The 20,217-nt window shown below is 42.5% G+C and overlaps 1 protein-coding gene across 1 annotated transcript in view; it reads right to left on the bottom strand.

The window, feature by feature from the left end:
- Positions 1 to 463: 463 nt before the first annotated feature.
- Positions 464 to 20,217, bottom strand: part of NOX3 (NADPH oxidase 3) — an 81,137-nt gene continuing 61,383 nt past the window's right edge. Inside the window, exons 11-13 of the mRNA XM_056563620.1 lie at positions 15,324 to 15,470; positions 10,277 to 10,401; positions 464 to 978 (exon numbers count right to left, since the gene is read on the bottom strand). Of these exons, the coding sequence (XP_056419595.1) occupies positions 852 to 978; positions 10,277 to 10,401; positions 15,324 to 15,470 (399 nt within the window). The 3' untranslated portion in view covers positions 464 to 851. The remainder of the gene's footprint in view (positions 979 to 10,276; positions 10,402 to 15,323; positions 15,471 to 20,217) is intronic.

Genomic DNA, 20,217 nt, shown 5'->3' with positions numbered 1-20,217 from the left:
ACTTTATTGGCTCTGACCCGCAGGCGCAATATGATTAGTCACCGAATTTGGGAGTTTGAAGGACCTAATGAAGAGGGGTGTTATGCCCTCAAAACACGTTGTCCATTCGCGGTTGTAATAATTTTGTGTTATTATTTATTACTATGTTGTCCGGAACTTGGTTACTAATCATATTGTGCCTGCAGGTTAGCACTGATAAAGTATCATCCTTGCTTCTGTTAAACTTATTCCTTCCATTGAATGGATAAATAAATAAAAATATCTAAATAAAAATATACAGCCAGAAAATTAAACAAAAAAAAAATTCATAAAAATTATTCTGCCCACTACCTACAGTAGTTGTAATTAATTAAATTAAAAAAAAAGTATTGGTGACAGAATACATTTATATATTGCACACGTGTATGATTTAGATCTTTAAAAATTACTGTTCACATATTTATATACAATAGTAATGGTACTTTCCTTACATTTATTATATATTTATACAAAATTTCCACATATGAAAGAGAGTTTAATATAAAATAATTATCAGCTTTATCAAGGATTACAATGTGATTATAAAACTAATTTCTGAATACAAATGTCTACAGAAGTAAACACTTTATTTTATTCATACCTTTCCAAAATTAAGACCAAATAAGTCTCTGATTTCACTAGGTTTTTGTCCACACGTGCTTCTATTACACAGATGATTGGTACAATGGCATATGTCTGACTGGTTTACACATAGATACCATTTTGGGCTGCTGGAATGACTACTACATTCAGCTCCATAAAAAAATATGGTAAGATTTCTCAGAAACATTTTAGTACAAATAATAATTAAAAAAAATTCTACAGGGACAGATTTAAAAGCTTTCCTTGTTATAATGAAAATGGACTCCTCTTGGATCAGATGATGAATGCAAACGGCACATACTGTTAAGTTTTTTAGAGAGAGATTTTGGTCCACAGAAGAATACCCCAATACTTGTTCTGTATAAAGACAAAAATAAAACAAGCTAGTTCAATAAAGTATGTATGAAGTTCCCCACCATATCTCCCATTAAAGATATTAGAAAACTATTTTATAATATTAAAACTTTCATAAATGGGGTAGGATGATCAGGACAACCACATGTTATAGACGCTTCAAGAGAAGCTCTAAATACAGAGAAGATTTCATAATACATGCCAGCCATTGAAACAAACAGCCATCCATGTTATACATGAGCCAAGTCTGCCTGAAAAAGAGCTGCTGTGTGTGCAGAGGAGCTGTTTTTTTGCGGGAAGCTTCCTATGACATCCATATCCCTTACTGTTTGCCCTGATAATTCACCTGTGTTGTCTGGGTGTGTTTCTCAGCTCTGCTACCTAATAGGAGGGGGTATTTCTGATCACCTGCCTTTATAAGCTAGGAGTAGTGATCAGTTAATTGTCTGTGAAAGGTTATACCTTGGCTGACACCTCCTGCTTACTGGATAATAAATAAAATGTATACAGAAAGTATCAGGCCATACATATGCCCCTAATCATAAACACTAAACCTCTCGGCAATAGACTATAGAAAAAACTAATGTCCACTCACGGACAGAGGCGCCTTATTAAAACATAACTTTTACTGATAGCAATTAAAATTCGTAATACCCAACAAATAATAGTGCACAAAGGTGGTGAAAGAAAAAGAAAAAGACCTGTAAGGTAACAGTAAATATAGCCGTGTGTTCACACAGATAACATCAAGTAGATACCGTAAGTACGCTCCTAGTTGTCATCACAGTAAAAAATTGGTGATGGTATAGAATACACCATACTCCACTAGCTGTTTAAAGCAGTGGTCGCTATTCACAAACAAGGAGTACTTAGTCCCTATTCCCAACGCGTTTCCATGCGGGCAATCGATTTAAATTGTTATTCCCGCACTTCATCAGGGGGCATGGAATCTAGCATACAAATATTGGAGCGATAGCTTAGAAATATTAAAGTTAAAAGGAGGGGCCCATCACTATATCAAAAAAGATATACCGGCGTGTTCATCCAACACTCTCATAACCTGGATATCGTTCCGGGACCCCCTGCCAGGGGGCTGCTTACTGCTTCGCTTGCCGACACGATACTATCCGGTTCCCCTGGGTCTCTTCTACCTATCCAGCAGACCGTCTGTTTTACCCAGAAGCATGGGGTCATTGTATCAGATGGCTGGATAGATGAGTTCGCTTGGGGATCTGTCTCTATGAGGGTGATCTAAGCTGCCCATTGGTGTTACTATACACGACTGTATATTTTTTTTGATATAGTGATGGGCCCCTCCTTTTAACTTTAATATTTCTAAGCTATCGCTCCAATATTTGTATGCTAGATTCCATGTCCCCTGATGAAGTGCGGGGAATAACAATTTACATTGATTGCCCGCATGGAAACACGTTGGGAATAGGGACTAAGTACTCCTTGTTTGTAAATAGCGAGCACTGCTTTAAACAGCCAGTGGAGTATGGTGTATTCTATACCATCACCAACTTTTTACTGTGATGACAACTAGGAGGGTACTTATCTACTTGATGTTATCTGTGTGAACACACAGCTATATTTACTGTTACCTTACAGGTCTTTTTCTTTCACCACCTTTGTGCACTATTATTTGTTGGGTATTACGAATTTTAATTGCTATCAGTAAAAGTTATGTTTTAATAAGGCGCCTCTGTCCGTGAGTGGACATTAGTTTTTTCTACTGCTTACTGGATACCTGCTTGTTTATTGATCTTGGCTTTTCCCTTGACTCTTCTCTTGCTTTGTGTTCCTGGACTCTGCTATCTCCTGGTACCGACTTTGGCTAGACTGACATTGATTTGACTGTGTGTGTGTGTGTGTGTCTTAGTGTATGTCTGTTAGTTTGTATGCCTCCAGCTGTTCTCTGACTCTTTCTGTTTTTGCATTTTATTATTTTGACAACGCTGCCCCAGCACTTAGCAGGGAGGGTTTGTCATCGTGTTGTCGATCTGTCACTTAGGGCGGATAAGCAATAGGTAGGGACAGCGGCTGTGGGTGGGTTAGGGCTTTACTGTTCCCTGCCCATACGTGACAGTCTTACCTACACTGCTCTCTTCAATAGAAACATACCGTATACATTAAACATATACACAAATTGCTATCTGAATTATCTGTCTGGGTATGGCTAACTCTGTAATTGACCAAAGTGATGCCACTTAATAAGAAGATATTTAAAGAAATACACAGAGAAGCTGCATGATGGTAAAACTAGATTAGTAGAAGGGCACAATATACAGTATTTACAGTTCTGTTAAGCATATAGAACTGCAAAGGATAAAAATATATTTAAAGGGGTACTCCTCCGGTGAAAACCTTTTTTCTTTTAAATCAACTGGTGGCAGAAAGTTAAACATATTTGTAAATTACTTCTATTAAAAAATCTTAATCCTTCCAGTGCTTATTAGCTGCTGAATGCTACAGAGGAAATTCCTTTCTTTTGGAACACTGATGACATCACGAGCACAGTGCTCTCTGCTGACATCTCTGTCCATTTTAGCAACCATGCATAGCAGATGAATGCTAAGGGCAGCATGGTGGCTCAGTGGTTAGCACTGCTGCCTTGCAGTGCTGGGGACTTGGGTTCAAATCCCACTAAGGACAACAATAAATAAAGCATTATTATTATTATAATAATGTCAGCAGAGAGAACTGTGCTCGTGATGTCATCAGAGAGCATTCCAAAAAGAAAAAAATTTCCTCTGTAGTATTCAGAAGCTAATAAGTACAGGAAGGATTGAGATATTTTAATAGAAGTAATTTACAAATATGTTTAACTTTCTGCCACCAGTTGATTTAAAAGAAAAAAGGTTTTCACCGGAGTACCCCTTTAAAGAGTACCTGTCATGATTATAAATAAATTTTATAATCCTTCTAGTTCACTGCCCCCACTATGATAAACCATCCCCTGCCTTTATTTTTAGTTTCCTACCTTGATATTGCTCTGTATTTTCTTCTCAGTCTCAGTCAGATTCACAGACTGGGAAGGGGTGTTCCCCAGCAGGAGTGACATCATCTGAAGCCCTACAGGGAGGCTTCCTCTCTCACTCTACTACACACTGCCCAGTGTAAGATGTTCAGTGTAAGATGAGCTATGACTGGCTATGATTGCACCCCCCCACCCCCACCCCCTCAGCACTTCAGACTGTATTTCCTGATTTTGGACTTCTTCCAGGCCAGCAGGAGTCCAAAGTTTGTGCAAGAGATTAGGGGAAATGTGCTCTGGACACATAGGGAGACGCCTAGTGGCAGTTTTTTAAAACACAAATAAAACAGAATAAAACAGAAAACAAAAAGTATATAAAAAAGATTTACCATAAGGAGTGCAATAGCAAAAATTAGTTTTAACCCCTTAACGTTGCAGGACGTAAATATACATCCTGATGATGTGGTACTTAATGCACCAGGACGTACATTTATGTCCTGTACATGACCGCGAGCATCGGAGCGATGCTCGGGTCATGCGCGGCAGTTACCGGCTGCTGATAGAGACACAGTAATGGCCGACATCTGCAATCACGCGGATGTCTGCCATTAAGCCCTTAGATGCCGTGATCAATACAGATCATGGCATCTGCGGGAGTACTGTCAGAAAAATGCATGATCGGATGGCCTGCATTGCTGCCGCGGCGATTCGGTCATCTGTAATGGTGGACGTAGGTCCCCTCACCTGCCTCCATCCGTCTCCTGGTGTCTTCTGCTCTGGTCTGAGATCGAATAGACCAGAGCAGAACACAGCTGATAACATTGATCAGTGCTATACCCGATGCATAGCACTAAACAGTATTAGCAATCAAATGATTGCTATAATAGCCCCTATGGAGACTATTAAAGTGTAAAAATAAAAGTAAAAAAAGTAAAAGATAAAAGTAAATTTGAAATATACCCTCCCCCCAATAAAAATGTAAATTGTCCCTTTTTCCCCATTTTACCCCCAAAAAGTGTAAAAAAAATGTTTTTAATAAACCTAAGTGGTATTGCCGCATGTGTAAATATCTGAACTATTAAAATATAATGTTAATTATCCGATAAAATGAGCAGCATGAACGTAAAAAAAAAAAGTCCAAAATTGCTGCTTTTTTATAATATTTTATTCCCCCAAAAAAATTTATAAAAAATGGATTAAAAGTTTTACGTATGCAAATTGGTATATAAAAAAGTACAGATCACAGTGCAAAAATGAGCCCTCATACCACCGCTTATACATAAAAATGAAAAAGTTAAAGGTCAGCAAAATAAATGCACTAATTTGGTTAAAAAATTTGCGATTTTTTTTTAAGCAGTCCAATAATAGAAAAAGTATGTAATCATGGGTATCATTTTAATCGTATTGACGCACAGAATAAAAACATGTCTATTTTACCATAAAGTGTACAGCATAAAAGTGAAGCCTTCCAAAATTTGCTAAATTGCAGTTTTCTTATCAATTTCCCCACACAAATAGTAATTTTTGGTCGCGCCATACATTTTTGGGAAAAATGAGTGATGTCATTACAAACGTCAATTGCCCAAAAATCAAGCCCTCATACTAGTCTGTGGATGAAAATATAAGAGTTATGATTTTTAGAAGGCAAGGAGGAAAAACGAAAACATAAAAATAAAATTGTCTTAGGTGGTTAATGGCAGTGCCCATTAAAATGTATTTACATGTGCTAATTGATTTTTTTGTGAATAGAAGTAGTGGGAAGAAAGGTAATTGGGAACTAGAAGGTTGATCTTGGGAATGAATATTGAAAAACATATTTTACTGAACTTCAAATAAACAATATCAACTAACACAGTTAAGGGGTTATCCACCATAAGGTGATTTTAGTACGTAGCTGGCAGACAGTAATGGACATGCATTGGAAGCATCTGCACTTGTCTTGGGGCTAAACGTTGTGAGATTACCATAATACTGTGGCTAGCTTTTTGTGAACCGGTATTTCCTGTTTTTTTACTACAAATCCCACAATTCCATTTTCCTCCCTCCCACACATCAGCCACCCCACCCATTGAAACATAAAGGTGCTGCATCCATTCAAAAGACCTGTGGTTTTCAATCAGGGTGCCTACAGCTGTTGCATTAGTTGCAGTTTGATCTTACTCCCACCAAGCGCTCCCTCAAACCGCTGAAGCTGACAAGCTCCCTGTCTTCAGCTGACTAGTGAGTCAGGTCTCGGCCACATTGCAACCCGGGAAAAATCGGAGACAACAGTCATTTTGTATGCTGTTAAAAATAAATATTGGGGTGAAAATCACATAAGAATTGAGCCCCCTCAATACTGCGCTATGGCAGAGCCGAAGATTGCCGAAGGCAGCTGTTACGATTCGGCAGGCTGGATGTGGATCCTCTGTGTCAGCGAGGGATTGGCGTGGACTGTGTCGGTGGACCGGTTCTAGGGTTGCTACTGGTTTTCACCAGAGCCCGCCGCAAAGCGGGATGGTCTTGCTGCGGCGGTAGCAACCAGGTAGTATCCACCGGCAACGGCTCAACCTCGCTGACTGCTGAGAAGGCGTGGGACAGAAGGACTAGGCAGAGGCAAGGTCAGACATAGCAGAAGGTCAGGGCAGGCGGCAAGGTTCGTAGTCAATGAGGATAGCAGGAGATCTGGAACACAGGCTTTGGACAACACTAAACGCTTTCACTGGCACAAGGCAACAAGATCCGGCAAGGAAGGAAACTGGAAGTGAGGTTATATGGACAGGGAGCAGGTGGAAGCTAATTAGGCTGATTGGGCCAGGCACCAATCATTGGTGCACTGGCCCTTTAAATCTTAGAGAGCTGGTGTGCGCGCGCCCTAGAGAGCGGAGCCGCGCGTGCCAGAACATGACAGCCGGGGACGGGTAAGTGACTTGGGATGCGATTCGCGAGCGGGCGCGTCCCGCTATGCGAATCGCACCCCCGCCGGCAAAGTCAATGCAGCGCTCCCGATCAGCGGGTCTGACTGGGGCGCTGCAGAGAGAGACACCGCGAGCGCTCCGGGGAGGAGCAGGGACCCGGAGCACTCGGCATAACAGTACCCCCCCCTTAGGTCTCCCCCTCTTTTTGTCTCCTTGACCCTTCAAAAGAGACAAGAACATAGGGGACGCCTCTTGAGTCTCCTTCTGAAAAAAGAAGTCCTGGGTAGCTATACCAGCGGCAGGCAGTTCAGAAGAAGTGGGAATGGGGAGGGGGGGCAGAGGGTGAAGCTTGTCACGGGGCAGAGTGTCACCAGGACGGGTCTATGAGGAGGCACGGCACAGTCCAGATAGGTCTTGGGGAGACCAGGCACAGGAGGAGACACTGAGGCCCGACAGACGGGACTGGGAGCAGATGTGAGGCATTTCTTACGGCAAGCAGAACCCCAATTCTTGATCTCCCCGGTGGTCCAGTCAAGGGTGGGAGAATGATGCTGGAGCCATGGCAGACCGAGGAGGACTTCAGAGGTGCAGTTGGGAAGGACGAAAAATTCAATCTTTTCGTGATGGGGTCCAATGCACATTAAGAGGGGTTCTGTGCGGTAACGCACAGTACAGTCCAACTTCAATCCGTTGACCGAAGAAATGTAGAGCGGCTTGACGAGTCGGGTCAGCGGGATGCAGAACTTATTCACCAAAGAGTCCAGAATAAAATTTCCAGAAGCACCAGAGTCCAAGCAGGCCACGGCTGAGAGGGAGGAGTTGGCAGAAGGAGAAATCCGCACAGGCACGGTGAGACGTGGAGAAGCAGACTTCGTACCAAGGGACTCCACACCCACGTGAGCTGGGTGCGTGCGTGCGTTTCCTAGACGTGGAGGACGAATAGGGCAATCCACCAAGAAATGTTCGGTACTAGCGCAGTACAGACATAGATTTTTTTCCCTATGGCGAGTCCTCTCTTCATGGGTCAGGCGAGACCGATTCACTTGCATAGCCTCCTCGGCGGGAGGCACAGGGGTAGATTGAAAAGGATACTGTGGGAGAGGTGCCCAGAGATCAAGGTCTTTTTCCTGGCGGAGCTCCTGGTGTCTCTCAGAAAAACACATGTCAATGCGGGTGGCCAAATGGATAAGTTCTTGCAGGTTGGCAAGAATCTCTCGTGCGGCCAGCACATCCTTGATGTTACTGGATAGGCCTTTTTTAAAGGTCGCGCAGAGAGCCTCGTTATTCCAAGATAATTCGGAAGCGAGAGTACGAAATTGGATGGCGGACTCGCCTACTGAAGAATTACCCTGGACCAGGTTCAGCAGGGCAGTCTCGGCAGAAGAAGCTCGGGCTGGTTCTTCGAAGACACTACGGACTTCAGCGAAGGACTGAACTGTGGCTGTGGCAGGATCATTGCGGTCCCAAGACAAGGCCTTTCCAGAAAGAAGACTCACTACGAACGCCACTTTAGACCGTTCTGTAGGAAATTGGTCCGACAACATCTCCATATGTAGGGAACATTGAGACAAGAAGCCACGGCAGAGTCTAGAGTCCCCATCAAATTTGTCCGGCAGGGACAAGCGGAGGCTAGGAGCGGCCAGTCGCTGCGGAGGAGGTGCAGGAGCTGGCGGAGGAGATGGTTGCTGCTGTAGCAGTGGCAGAAGTTGCTATAACTTGGCGGTCAACTGCGACAGCTGCTGTCCTTGTTGGGCAATTTGCTGCGATTGCTGAGCGACCACCGTGGATAGGTCAGCGAGACTTGGCAGCGGCACCTCAGCGGGATCCATGGCCGGATCTACTGTTACGATTCGGCAGGCTGGATGTGGATCCTCTGTGTCAGCGGGGGATTGGCGTGGACTGTGTCGGTGGACCGGTTCTAGGGTTGCTACTGGTTTTCACCAGAGCCCGCCGCAAAGCGGGATGGTCTTGCTGCAGCGGTAGCAACCAGGTCGTATCCACCGGCAACGTCTCAACCTCGCTGACTGCTGAGAAGGCGTGGGACAGAAGGACTAGGCAGAGGCAAGGTCAGACGTAGCAGATGGTCGGGGCAGGCGGCAAGGTTCGTAGTCAATGAGGATAGCAGGAGATCTGGAACACAGGCTTTGGACAACACTAAACGCTTTCACTGGCACAAGGCAACAAGATCTGGCAAGGAAGGAAAGGGGAAGTGAGGTTATATGGACAGGGAGTAGGTGGAAGCTAATTAGGCTGATTGGGCCAGGCACCAATCATTGGTGCACTGGCCCTTTAAATCTTAGAGAGCTGGCGCGCGCGCCCTAGAGAGCGGAGCCGCGCACGCCAGAACATGACAGCCGGGGACCGGGACGGGTAAGTGACTTGGGATGCGAATCGCATCCCCGCCGGCAAAGTCAGTGCAGCGCTCCCGGTCAGCGGGTCTGACCGGGCGCTGCAGAGAGAGAGACGCCGCGAGCGCTCCGGGGAGGAGCAGGGACCCGGAGCACTCGGCGTAACAGCAGTGCTCCGGCTCTGCCATAGAGTTGAATTGAGGGGGCGTGTCAGCCGCCGCTTCGTGCGGTGGTCAACATGCCCCCTTCCCTCGGGCTGCCAGCGGCCGGACCCCCCGCGATCTGAAACGTATCCCCTATCCTTAGGATAGGGGATACGTTTTTCAGCACTGGATCTCTCCTTTAAGTAAACATGATATTAGGTAAGCATAAAATTGCTATTTAAAGGGAATCTGACATCAGTATCACTCACACTAACCTGTTGGTACAAGGTTGTAGTGTGAGTAACACTGATGAAAATGATAAAACTGGGCGATCACCCAAGCCCACTAACATCCCAATTGCTGCTTTCACACTCCGCCCAGATGTGAGTAGGCTTAAGGAAGTATGAGCTGTGACATCAGTGTTCTCCTGTAGCACCACCCATGTACCAAGCCTGCTGATTATAATCAACCCAATAAGAAGCATAATAGGCAAATTAGGCAACAGATTGGCAGGTGGTAATATCATTGCCATCAGTGTCACCCACACTACAAGCCTGTACAAACGGGTTAGTGCTAGTGACACTGATGACAGATTCCCTTTAATCTATCAATATGCTTTTATAGTGCAAAAGATCCTGAACAGTTGTTTTTATGTGTTAATATATATATATATATATATATATATATATATATATATATATATATATATATAATGTGATTACTGATCAGGACCATCCACTGGACTCCTAGGCCTGAATGGGCAGAAATTATCATAAATAACATACATTTCCCTACACAAGTACAAATCAATGTGTTCCTCCTGGTCATGTTAAAAAATGTCAAGTTTCCTTTAATGATAAAAAAAAAATTGTGATTAGTAGATCTCTAAGCAATAGACAGCACACAAATAAGCAGCCACTCATAGTTTTTTTTTACCCTGAATGTCTGTCTGCTATATATCTAAATTCTTTATTCCAGTTAGGTCTTCCAAAATTAGTTTTATGCCTTAGTCCTGTAATAACATCCAGGTCATTATCACAATGGAAAGCTATGTGGGCTGCCTAAAACAACAAAACAAATGATTTGTTAATAACACGTAAAATAAGATTAAACATTGGATATAAACAATAATGTAATGAAATAATGTAAATTGTATGACTTCACTTTTGTATGTGAAATGTTTTTATCCCAGTTACTTCCCATTGTTTATTTACACTGTTATATATTTGATAATAATTCAATATTTTATGATAAATGCAAGCATACCTACCTGTTTTTTTACCCTTAAATGTTATTTGTTTGACTTTAAAAATAGGAGATTTGAACAACAAGAAAAAAAAACGTGGTTTCAAATGGCAGGAAATGCTGAACCCCAAATGCAGATGTGCATTTATGCCGGAGGGGAGCAGATCCTGGGCTTGTGGTCCATGGGCTAAGGGCAATCCCCTGCATAAAATCATACAATGGGGGATGCCTGCAGCAGATCACAAGTGCCACAATGGCATCCTACATCCAATGAAAAGTGGGGATGTGTAACATATAGAAATATATATAAATTTAGGTGCACCACTGTGGTTAATGAAAACAGTAACATATGACTAACCATCATAATTTAGACATTACCCAGTATATCCTTATATGAAGGACATACTTGAGCCTGCACACCAACGTCAAGGTTTCTCAAGTAGCACAGGACCTAACACTAAACCTACCTGTGCCATATGGGCAATACCAGGAGCCAATGGGCAATTACAGCGGCATTAGGTCCGACTCACAGCCTGCTCCCAGTTCACTCCAGTGTGACTAAGCACACATACCACTGTAGGAGAGAGGAAGGCTATGAGCCCCACCCAAGTAGGCTGATATGTTGCCGGCCTCACAGGTGCACCAAAATGCTGCCTATAATAGTGATTAAGTCGCATTAGATTTGGAGTTTATACACCTCCAAGTACAAGGTTTGAAGAAAAATAAAAAAATGTGGTTTCAAATGGCAGGAAATGCTCAACCCCAAATACAGTTGTGCATTTATGCTGGGGAGCAGATCCTGCACTTGTTGTCTGTTGCTAAGGGCAATCCCCAATATAAAATGCATACAATGGGGGATGCCTGCTGCAGCACACAAGTGCCACAATGGCATCCTACACCCGATGAAAAGTGTGGATGTGTAACATAGAATAATACATAAATATAGGTGCACTACTGTGGTAGATGTAAACAGTAACATATAACTAACCCTCAAAATTATGTTCAAATTTAAACATTAACCAGTATATCCAGGATATATGCCTTAATCACTATTATAGGCAGCATTTTGGTGCACCTGCTCATAGCCCTCCTCCCACTGTACGTGTGCTTAGTCACACTGGAATGAACTGGGAGCAGGCTGTGAGTCGGACCTAAAGCCACTGTAATTGCCCACTGGACCCTGGTATTGCCCATATGGCACAGGTAGGATTAGTGTTTGGTCCTGTGCCACTTGAGAAACCTTAAAGTTGGTATTCGGGCTCAGGTATGTCCTTCATATAAGGATTTACTGGCTAATGTCTCAATTTTAACATCATTTTGAGGGTTAGTCATATGTTACTGTTTACATCTACCACAGTAGTGCACCTAAATTTATTTATTATTCTATGTGTTACACATCCACACTTTTCATTGGGTGTAGGATGCCATTGTGGCACTTGTGGTCTGCTGCAGGCATCCCCCATTGTATGCATTTTATGCTGGGGATTGCCCTTAACAAAGGACCACAAATGCAGGATCTGCTCCCCAAGTATAAATGCACAACTGCATTTGGGGTTCAGCATTTCATGCCATTTGAAACCACATTTTTTTTCTAGTTGTTCACATCTTGTACTTGGAGGTATATAAACTCCAAATCTCAAATAAGAGAAAAGCACAATGACACTCACCACTAATGAGTGCCATTGTGATTTCTCTTATTCGATATTGGACTGCCTTGTCTCTGATTGAGCACCCCGCTGTAAGCCATAGAACGTCTTGCTGTATGCTTAAGTATCATAGACAGAACAGCTGTGCCGGACGCTATTCCTATTTGATTGGATTAAACTCCAAATCTAATGCAACATATCAGCCTACTTGGGTGGGGCTCCTCCCTCCTCCCACTGTATGTGTGCTTAGTCACACTAGAGTGAACTGGGAACAGGCTGTGAGTCGGACCTAATGCCGCTGTTATTGCCCACTGGACCCTGGTATTGCCCATACGGCACAGGTAGGCTTAGTGTTAGGGGTTAAATCTAAGAGCTCCAGCGCACACCCTAGGAGGCGGGGGCGCGCGTGCCGGAGGTGTAAGAACAAGGAGGAAACAGAAGAAGGAGGAGGTGAGTGAAGGCCTGAGACTCACATGCGGGCGCATCCCGTGATGCCAATCCCGGGCCCGCCAGAGGACAGAGGAAGAGAACACTCATGGCCAGTGTGACGTAACAGGAACTCTGGTACTTAACAACTTAAATGTCTGATCGAGGGGGTCCGACTGCTGGAACCCCTGCAATCTCCAGCCCGCTGTCCCAGCTCTCCTCATGCACAAAGTAGCCACCCCAAGAAGTGGTGGTTAAAATGCCCCTCCATGCATCAATATGGGAGAGCCAGAAATACAAGAATGCTGTATCTCTGGCTCTCCCACAGAGATGCATTGAAGTGTCATGTTGGCCACTGCTCCATGCGAGAGTCAAAACAGCTCCTTGCATGGTGCAGTAACCACTTAGTGAATGGGGAGAGCAGGGGTGCCAGGCATCCATGATCAGACACTTATTCCCTAATCTTGTGGATAGAGGATAAGTTGTTAAGTACTGGAGTTCCCCTTGAAAACTGATCTGAATCAGTCCAAAGCTGAAATGAACTGAAACAGAAAGTTACATCAGCAGCACCTGCCAGAAGACTGAGGAGGAAACAAATACCCCTTCCTTAATGCTGACTGGTCCTGGTCAGTAACATGTCAGTGACCAGAGCATGGCATGCAAAGCCTGGCCAGATGTGGTCGTTACACAATTCTGCTGTTTGTGTTAAGGTTAAATGCTTTTATATATTTGTTCTTGTGACTTGCTGATTGTTAAAACATTTGGCCCTACTGTCAAATCCTGGGGGTATCTGAGCTATTATACTATGTAACTACTGTATATACTCAAGTATAAGCCGACCCGAATATATGCCGAGGCCCCTAATTTCACCCCAGAAGCCTATTAAAACGTATTGACTCAATTATAAGCCTAGGGTGGGAAATACATCCCCTCTGTTATCATCCAGACCCCCATCATCATCCCCGCCTGTCAACATCCCCAGTCATCATCTAGATCCCCCCTTTCATCATGTCCATCATTATCACCCCCTGTCAACCCCCCCCCGTCATCATCCAGACCCCCCTGTCATCATCACCCCCTGTCAATAGCCCCCCTGTCATCTCCCATCCAGACCCCCCCCCTTTCGTTGTCTACTCACCTCCCCAGTTGTTGCTCTCTCAGTCTTTTCCTGTTGTCTAATAGCTGAAGTGACCATCCGCATAACGGTGGGGAGGGTGAGCCGGTCCGGGCCGTCCATCTTCACTGGGAGGCCCTTTTCTCCACTCCGGGCAGGCCCCGGACTAGTGACTAGAAGTCTATGGGAGTGAAAAAAACGCCAAGAAAAACGCCATGTGGGTTTTAACTTTGGCGTTTCTGCAGGTGTTTTTTAATTCTTTTTTGGACTTTAGCGATCCAAAAAAGTTATGGAGATACCTTTTTTACAAAAATTTCATAGGCTGTCACAAAAAAAAAATATATACAAAAATTGTATTTAACAACATTAATATTTTTTAGAACAAAATTTTTATAAATTTTTCAACAGGGATCATTTTATGAACATTTTATGTGGGTGGGCAGGGACCTAAAAATGTAGCCAGCAATATAAAAAATTTAGAAAGGGGCCATTTAATAGTAAAAAATAATATGTTTTATCATAAATTTTGTGAAACTTTTTATTAGTAATGTATTTTAATTAAGTGTTTAATAAAGTGTGAGTGTTTTTTACTTTTGTCACTTTTTTCCTTTATTTTTAAATTTTTCCATGCTGGGAGTAGTAGCACCTGTACTAACAGAATGATCGCCACGGGTGTCACTTCTGACACCTGTTGTGATCCACCTATATAATCTATAGAAGCGTGCGGCACAGCCTCTTCTCCGTTCCTCTGCACTGTATTGTGCTGTGATGTGAAGTTCTCTTCATATCACAGATTCATATTTCCCGTTTCCCGGTTCCAGCCAATCAAAACTCTCTGCTGCATATATGAATCTGGGATGTGAAGATAACTTCACATCACAAAAGGTAGGGGACCAGAGAAGTGTGGCTGGCCAGCCGCACGCTTCTATAGCTGATACAGCTTATACAGGAGGATTGCAGTGGGTGCCAGGAGTGACACCCGCTGTGATCTGTCTATTAATGCAGGTACTACAGCTCCCAGCATGGAGCAGAGTGTGCTCCATGTTGGGAACTCTAGTACCTGCAGTTAAGGACAGATCATCCATCCATTAGATGCGGAGTGGCTTTTTCCTGCGCTCTGCATCTCTGCACAATACTACGGGCCCACCCACATAAATTGGTCCCTGTTTAAAAATTTATAAAAACTGCATTCTAACAATATAAAATTTTTTCTGGCATTTTTTTGGGGCCAGAGGAAAACCAAGTCTAGATTTAGCCTCATGGGTCCAGAATAGGTTAAAACAAAACAGAAATTTGTTGCTTTATTATGTGATTTGCCACATTGAATTTGATTAGATATGATGTTCAGATTTGTCTATACTTACGTATTATGATTTGACTAAGGGTCAAGAGCAACCTGATACTCTACCTTGTCTTGCTGTGGATTTTAAATGAAATCTGAATAAACCTAAATTATTTTAACCCCACATGAATGCTGCAAATTATTTGTTCTTAGTCTGGCTGAATTGGGGTTTAATGTTTTATGGGGTTTAATTGTTCTTATGGTATTTACCTGGTTGTCATCCCAGCCAGTGAGAAAAAGATGATAACTCAAAAAGTCTGTTTTGCCTTGCTCTGACATTTGTTCTTCTAAGGAGATGAGAAGATCAGCAAACCATTCAAACGAATGAGTGTCCCGACAAAGCCAATAGAAATATACCTAAAACATAAAATCCAGCATGTATTTTTGAAATATAGTATCCTCTACCCTCTGCAGAAGATTATAACCTTAAGATATTTAGCTATACTCTACAGTTCAACAGGTATATGAGTACATACTAAATTATTTAGGATATTTTTTTTAGCTATTATTAAAATTCTCCAGAATAAAGTCAGTATATATCATTTACTGTGGGAAAAAAAGTTGCAGAAGACCTTTCTTCACACAGCTTGCTTGTGACATTAGTTAACTGTGTAGTTTAAGTCTCAGAAAATAAAATATATAAAGTAATACATTTAGCATAAAATAAACTAATCTGATGCAACTGGTCTTTTATTTACACTTTTTGTTCATTTATAAATACAAAGTGTGTAATCATAAAAGGGATCTTATTGCTTTTAATTCCAAACTGAGGCAGGAAATTACTCTTAATTCCAAACTTAAGTAGTAATTTATATTTTCTGGAGCTTTGGGATGATTCTAAATAGAGTAGAAAAGATGCTGCAGTGGGTGGTTGGATAGCAGGGTAAAGAGATTTACGGGAGTAATGGATACACTCAGCAACTGCAGTATAGCCACGTCCCCTGGATACCATGTGACATATGACATATTGTCTCTGGCCACATGGAATGCTAAGAAAGGTCAGAGACAATAGTTAAATAAAAATACTTGCACTATAGCACTTTTCAAGTGTGAGACCGGTGCAGGAAAATGGGACAGAGGGGTGTACAAAGGTAATAGTAATATAACTTTACATCATGGGCTCAAAGGATGAATAAAAAAAATCCTGGAATGCCCCTTTAAACATTACTGTCATAAAAAACAACTTATGACATAGGCGGTGGTCATGAGTTATTAGCCAGTGAAGTAGGCGGCATTGCACTCCACTCCGCTTGACGTCTATGCAGAGAAATTTATCTCCCAGCCAGCAGGGGAGTAGAGCACAATGCCACCCAGTTATCTGGCTAATAACTCACAATCACAGTGAGTCTCAGGAGTGAGTCCTGCTGCGATTAACAACTTTTGACATGTCTGAGCAATATGTTAAAAGTTTCAATTTGGAAGTAAAAACAGTCAAGCATCGCTTCCAAGATACTATCAGTTTTTTTATTTTTACACCACCAGTGGTAATGTAGAATGGTAACTAAGGCTGCGTTCACATGACCGTCTAGACCCCTCCCGTTCTTCTCCCGTCAAAAATAAAAACAGACTTTAAAACGGATATCCGTTTGTATCCGTTATTGTTCAGTTAATAAACAAATTTTTTTTATATTTGTTCTGACTATACTCAGAAGTAAAAACGGATCAAAAAACATATAGAAAAAATGGATGCAAACGGATGACATTAAAGGCTCATCCATTTTCCATAGACTTCAATGTTAAATTTACTGTATCCGTTTTCTCTTCCCTTTTTTTTGCCGGGAGAAAAAATACTGCATGCACCGTCTTTTCTCCCGTAAAAAAAAAAAATGGAAAGGAGCGCAGGTGGGTGCAAACAAATATGAAAGGATTGTAAAAAAAGATCCCATTGACATCAATGGGATTAATTAACAACCGTTTACAAGCAGCAACAACAGAACCGAAACAGGGAAAAAAACGTGAACAGACGGTGAACGCACCCTATGCTATTCACATTTGTCCAAATAAAATACTGACCATCAAATAGTTAAAGGGGTACTACGGCCATCATACTGATGTCACACGGGGGCGGAGTCGTGATGTCACGATAATCTGGCCCCGTGGTCAGCACACGGCACATTCTGAGCTGGCAGGGCGGCGTGCAGCTCCCCGAGGTGGGTGCTTAATGCAAGATTGCGGGGGTCCCCAGAGGTGGGACTCCCGCGGTCAGACATCTTATCCCCTATCCTTTGGATAGGGGATAAGATGTCTTAGGGCCGGAGTACCCCTTTAACCAGGGCCTTTTTTTAAAAAATACCTGTGCTTCTGATTTTCAATGATGTTGAATTTAATTAATCAGTATATTCAGACATGCATAATAAAATACAATATTTCTCTACCAAAAAGTTATGTTAAGTCCATAATTATTGGTTATCATATGCTACTTAACCCCTTAAGGACTCAGAGTTTTTCCGTTTTTGCACTTTTGTTTTTTCCTCCTTACCTTTTAAAAATCATAACCCTCTAAATTTTCCACCTAAAAATCCATATTATGGCTTATTTTTTGCGTCACCAATTCTACTTTCCAGTGACATTAGTCATTTTACCAAAAAATTCACGGCGAAACGGGAAAAAAATCATTTTCGAAGAAAAGACGCCATTTTGTAAATTTTGGGGGCTTCCGTTTCTACGCAGTGCATATTTCGGTAAAAATTACACCTTATAATTATTCTGTAGGTCCATACAGTTAAAATGATACCCTACTTATATAGGTTGGATATTGTCGTACTTCTGGAAAAAATCATAACTACATGCAGGAAAATGTATACGTTTAAAATGTCATCTTCTGACCCTTATAACTTTTTTATTTTTCCACGTACATGGCGGTATGAGGGCTCATTTTTTGCGCCGTGATCTGAAGTTTTTCATGGTATAATTTTTGTTTTGATCGGACTTTTTGATCACTTTTTATTCATTTTTTAATGGTATAAAAAGTGACCAAAATACACTTTTTGGACTTTGGAATTTTTTGGCGCGTACGCCACTGACCGTGCGGTTTAATTAATGATATTTTTTTATAGTTCGGACATTTACGCATGCAGGGATACCACATATGTTTATTTTTTATTTTTATTTACACTGTTTTATTTTTTTTTATGGGAAAAGGGGGGTGATTCAAACTTTTATTAGGGAAGGGGTTAAATGACCTTTATTAACCCTTTTTTTTGCAGTGTTATAGGTCCCATAGGGACCTATAACACTGCACACACTGATCTCCTATGCTGATCACTGGCGTGTATTAACACGCCTGTGATCAGTGTTATCGGCGCTTGACTGCTCCTGCCTGGATTTCAGGCACGGAGCAGTCATTTGTCAATCGGACACCGAGGAGGCAGGTAAGGGCCCTCCCGGTGTCCTGTAAGCTGTTCGGGACGCTGCGATTTCACCGCGGCGGTCCCGAACAGCCCGACTGACTAGCCGGGATACTTTCACTTTCGCTTTAGAAGCGGCGGTCAGCTTTGACCGCCGCTTCTAAAGGGTTAATACCACACATTGCCGCGATCAGCGATGTGTGGTATTAGCCGCGGGTCCCGGCCGTTGATGAGCGCCGGGACCGACGCGATGTGATGCGTAAATATACATCCTGCGTCGTTAAGGGGTTAAATGGGTTATATTTTAACTTTGCCAATTCTGTGATATATATACCTATAAAATAAACCTCTACTCACCTCTTGTGCTCCTGTGGTGCTATCAGTCCTCGGCTCCGGTCCTCGATGCAATCCTCTTTTGCCAGACACAATGGGGGAGATTTATCAAAACCTGTGCAGAGTAAAAGTTGCCCAGTTGCCCATAGCAACCAATCAGCTCGCTTCTTTCATATTTAACAAGGCCTCTACAAAATGAAAGAAGTGATCTGATTGGTTGCTATGGGCAACTGGACAACTTTCCCTTGCACAGGTTTTGATAAATGTCCCCCAATATATCACATGGCAGCTCAGCAAATCAGTGTTTCTCTTTAGCCAATGTGAAATATTGGGCTCTGGCCTTTGCCTTCTTCCTGGTGCCCGTGCCCAATATGTCATAATGCCGCTCAGCCAATCACTGGCTCAGGAGGAACACTGCTGCGGCCAGAGATTTGCTTAGCTGCAGCATGATGTATTGGGCTTGAGGAACAGAAAAAGATCAAAGAAAAACTCAAAAAATCACAGAAAAAAGGTCACACTTAATGATTACTAATACAAGGGCAGGTTAGGCACCTATTCCCATTATGATGTAGAATAGCCATAATGCTATATAAGGGGAGGTCGCACAGGTGCAAAATACTGATGAACAACCGCTCACACGCCTACTATTCATGAGGGGTGTCGCTGCTTAGTATTGTAGTTGCACACAGATAAAGCATATACAGGGTGCAGGTTATATGATAGCATAGTAATGTAGTACACCATGCTGGTTTACAACCTATTAGTGATGCCCATACCATTCAATCAGGAGAGATGCCCAGCATCAGGAAACAGGAAGAGGATTGCCCCAGGGACCAGAGCAGGGGTCCAGAGGCACCACAGAAGTGCTGGTGATAAGTAGAGTAACATTTTTTCATATAAATATTACAAAATTGGCATTGTTAAAAAAAAAAAAAAAGCCCTCTCACTGGATAACCCCTTAAATTTGTTGGATTATATAGTATTAATAGCTTTGTCAAATTATATATTAATAGCTTTGACAAAGAATACAAAATAACATGAGAGAGAAAATAAAATATTCTACTAAAGTTACAAGTGTGTTACAAAACTGTTACAAAACCACATTTCCATTTACAAACTGATTGCAGTTGCAGTTAGTTTGAAAACCTTGCGAACTTGCAGGTCAATATGGCTTTCACCAAATCTTGTCTACAATGCACAAACTCAGCCTATTGGAAACCATTTTAATTAATCTCTTGGGGACGCAGGGCGTATGCATCCTTAAAGGGGTACTCCGCCCCTAGACATCTTATCGCCCATCCAAAGGATAGGGGATAAGATGTCAGATCGCCGGGGTCCCGCTGCTGGGGACCCCGGGGATCACCGCTGCAGCACCCCGCTATCCTTACTGTGCAGAGCGAGATCGCTCTGCACGTAATGACGGG

Source organism: Hyla sarda, chromosome 3 (assembly GCF_029499605.1).
Source record: "Hyla sarda isolate aHylSar1 chromosome 3, aHylSar1.hap1, whole genome shotgun sequence".
In the NCBI taxonomy this organism is placed as follows: domain Eukaryota; kingdom Metazoa; phylum Chordata; class Amphibia; order Anura; family Hylidae; genus Hyla; species Hyla sarda.
The sequence above is the reverse complement of the archived record's forward strand: the minus strand, read 5'-3'. Positions and strand labels throughout refer to the sequence as shown.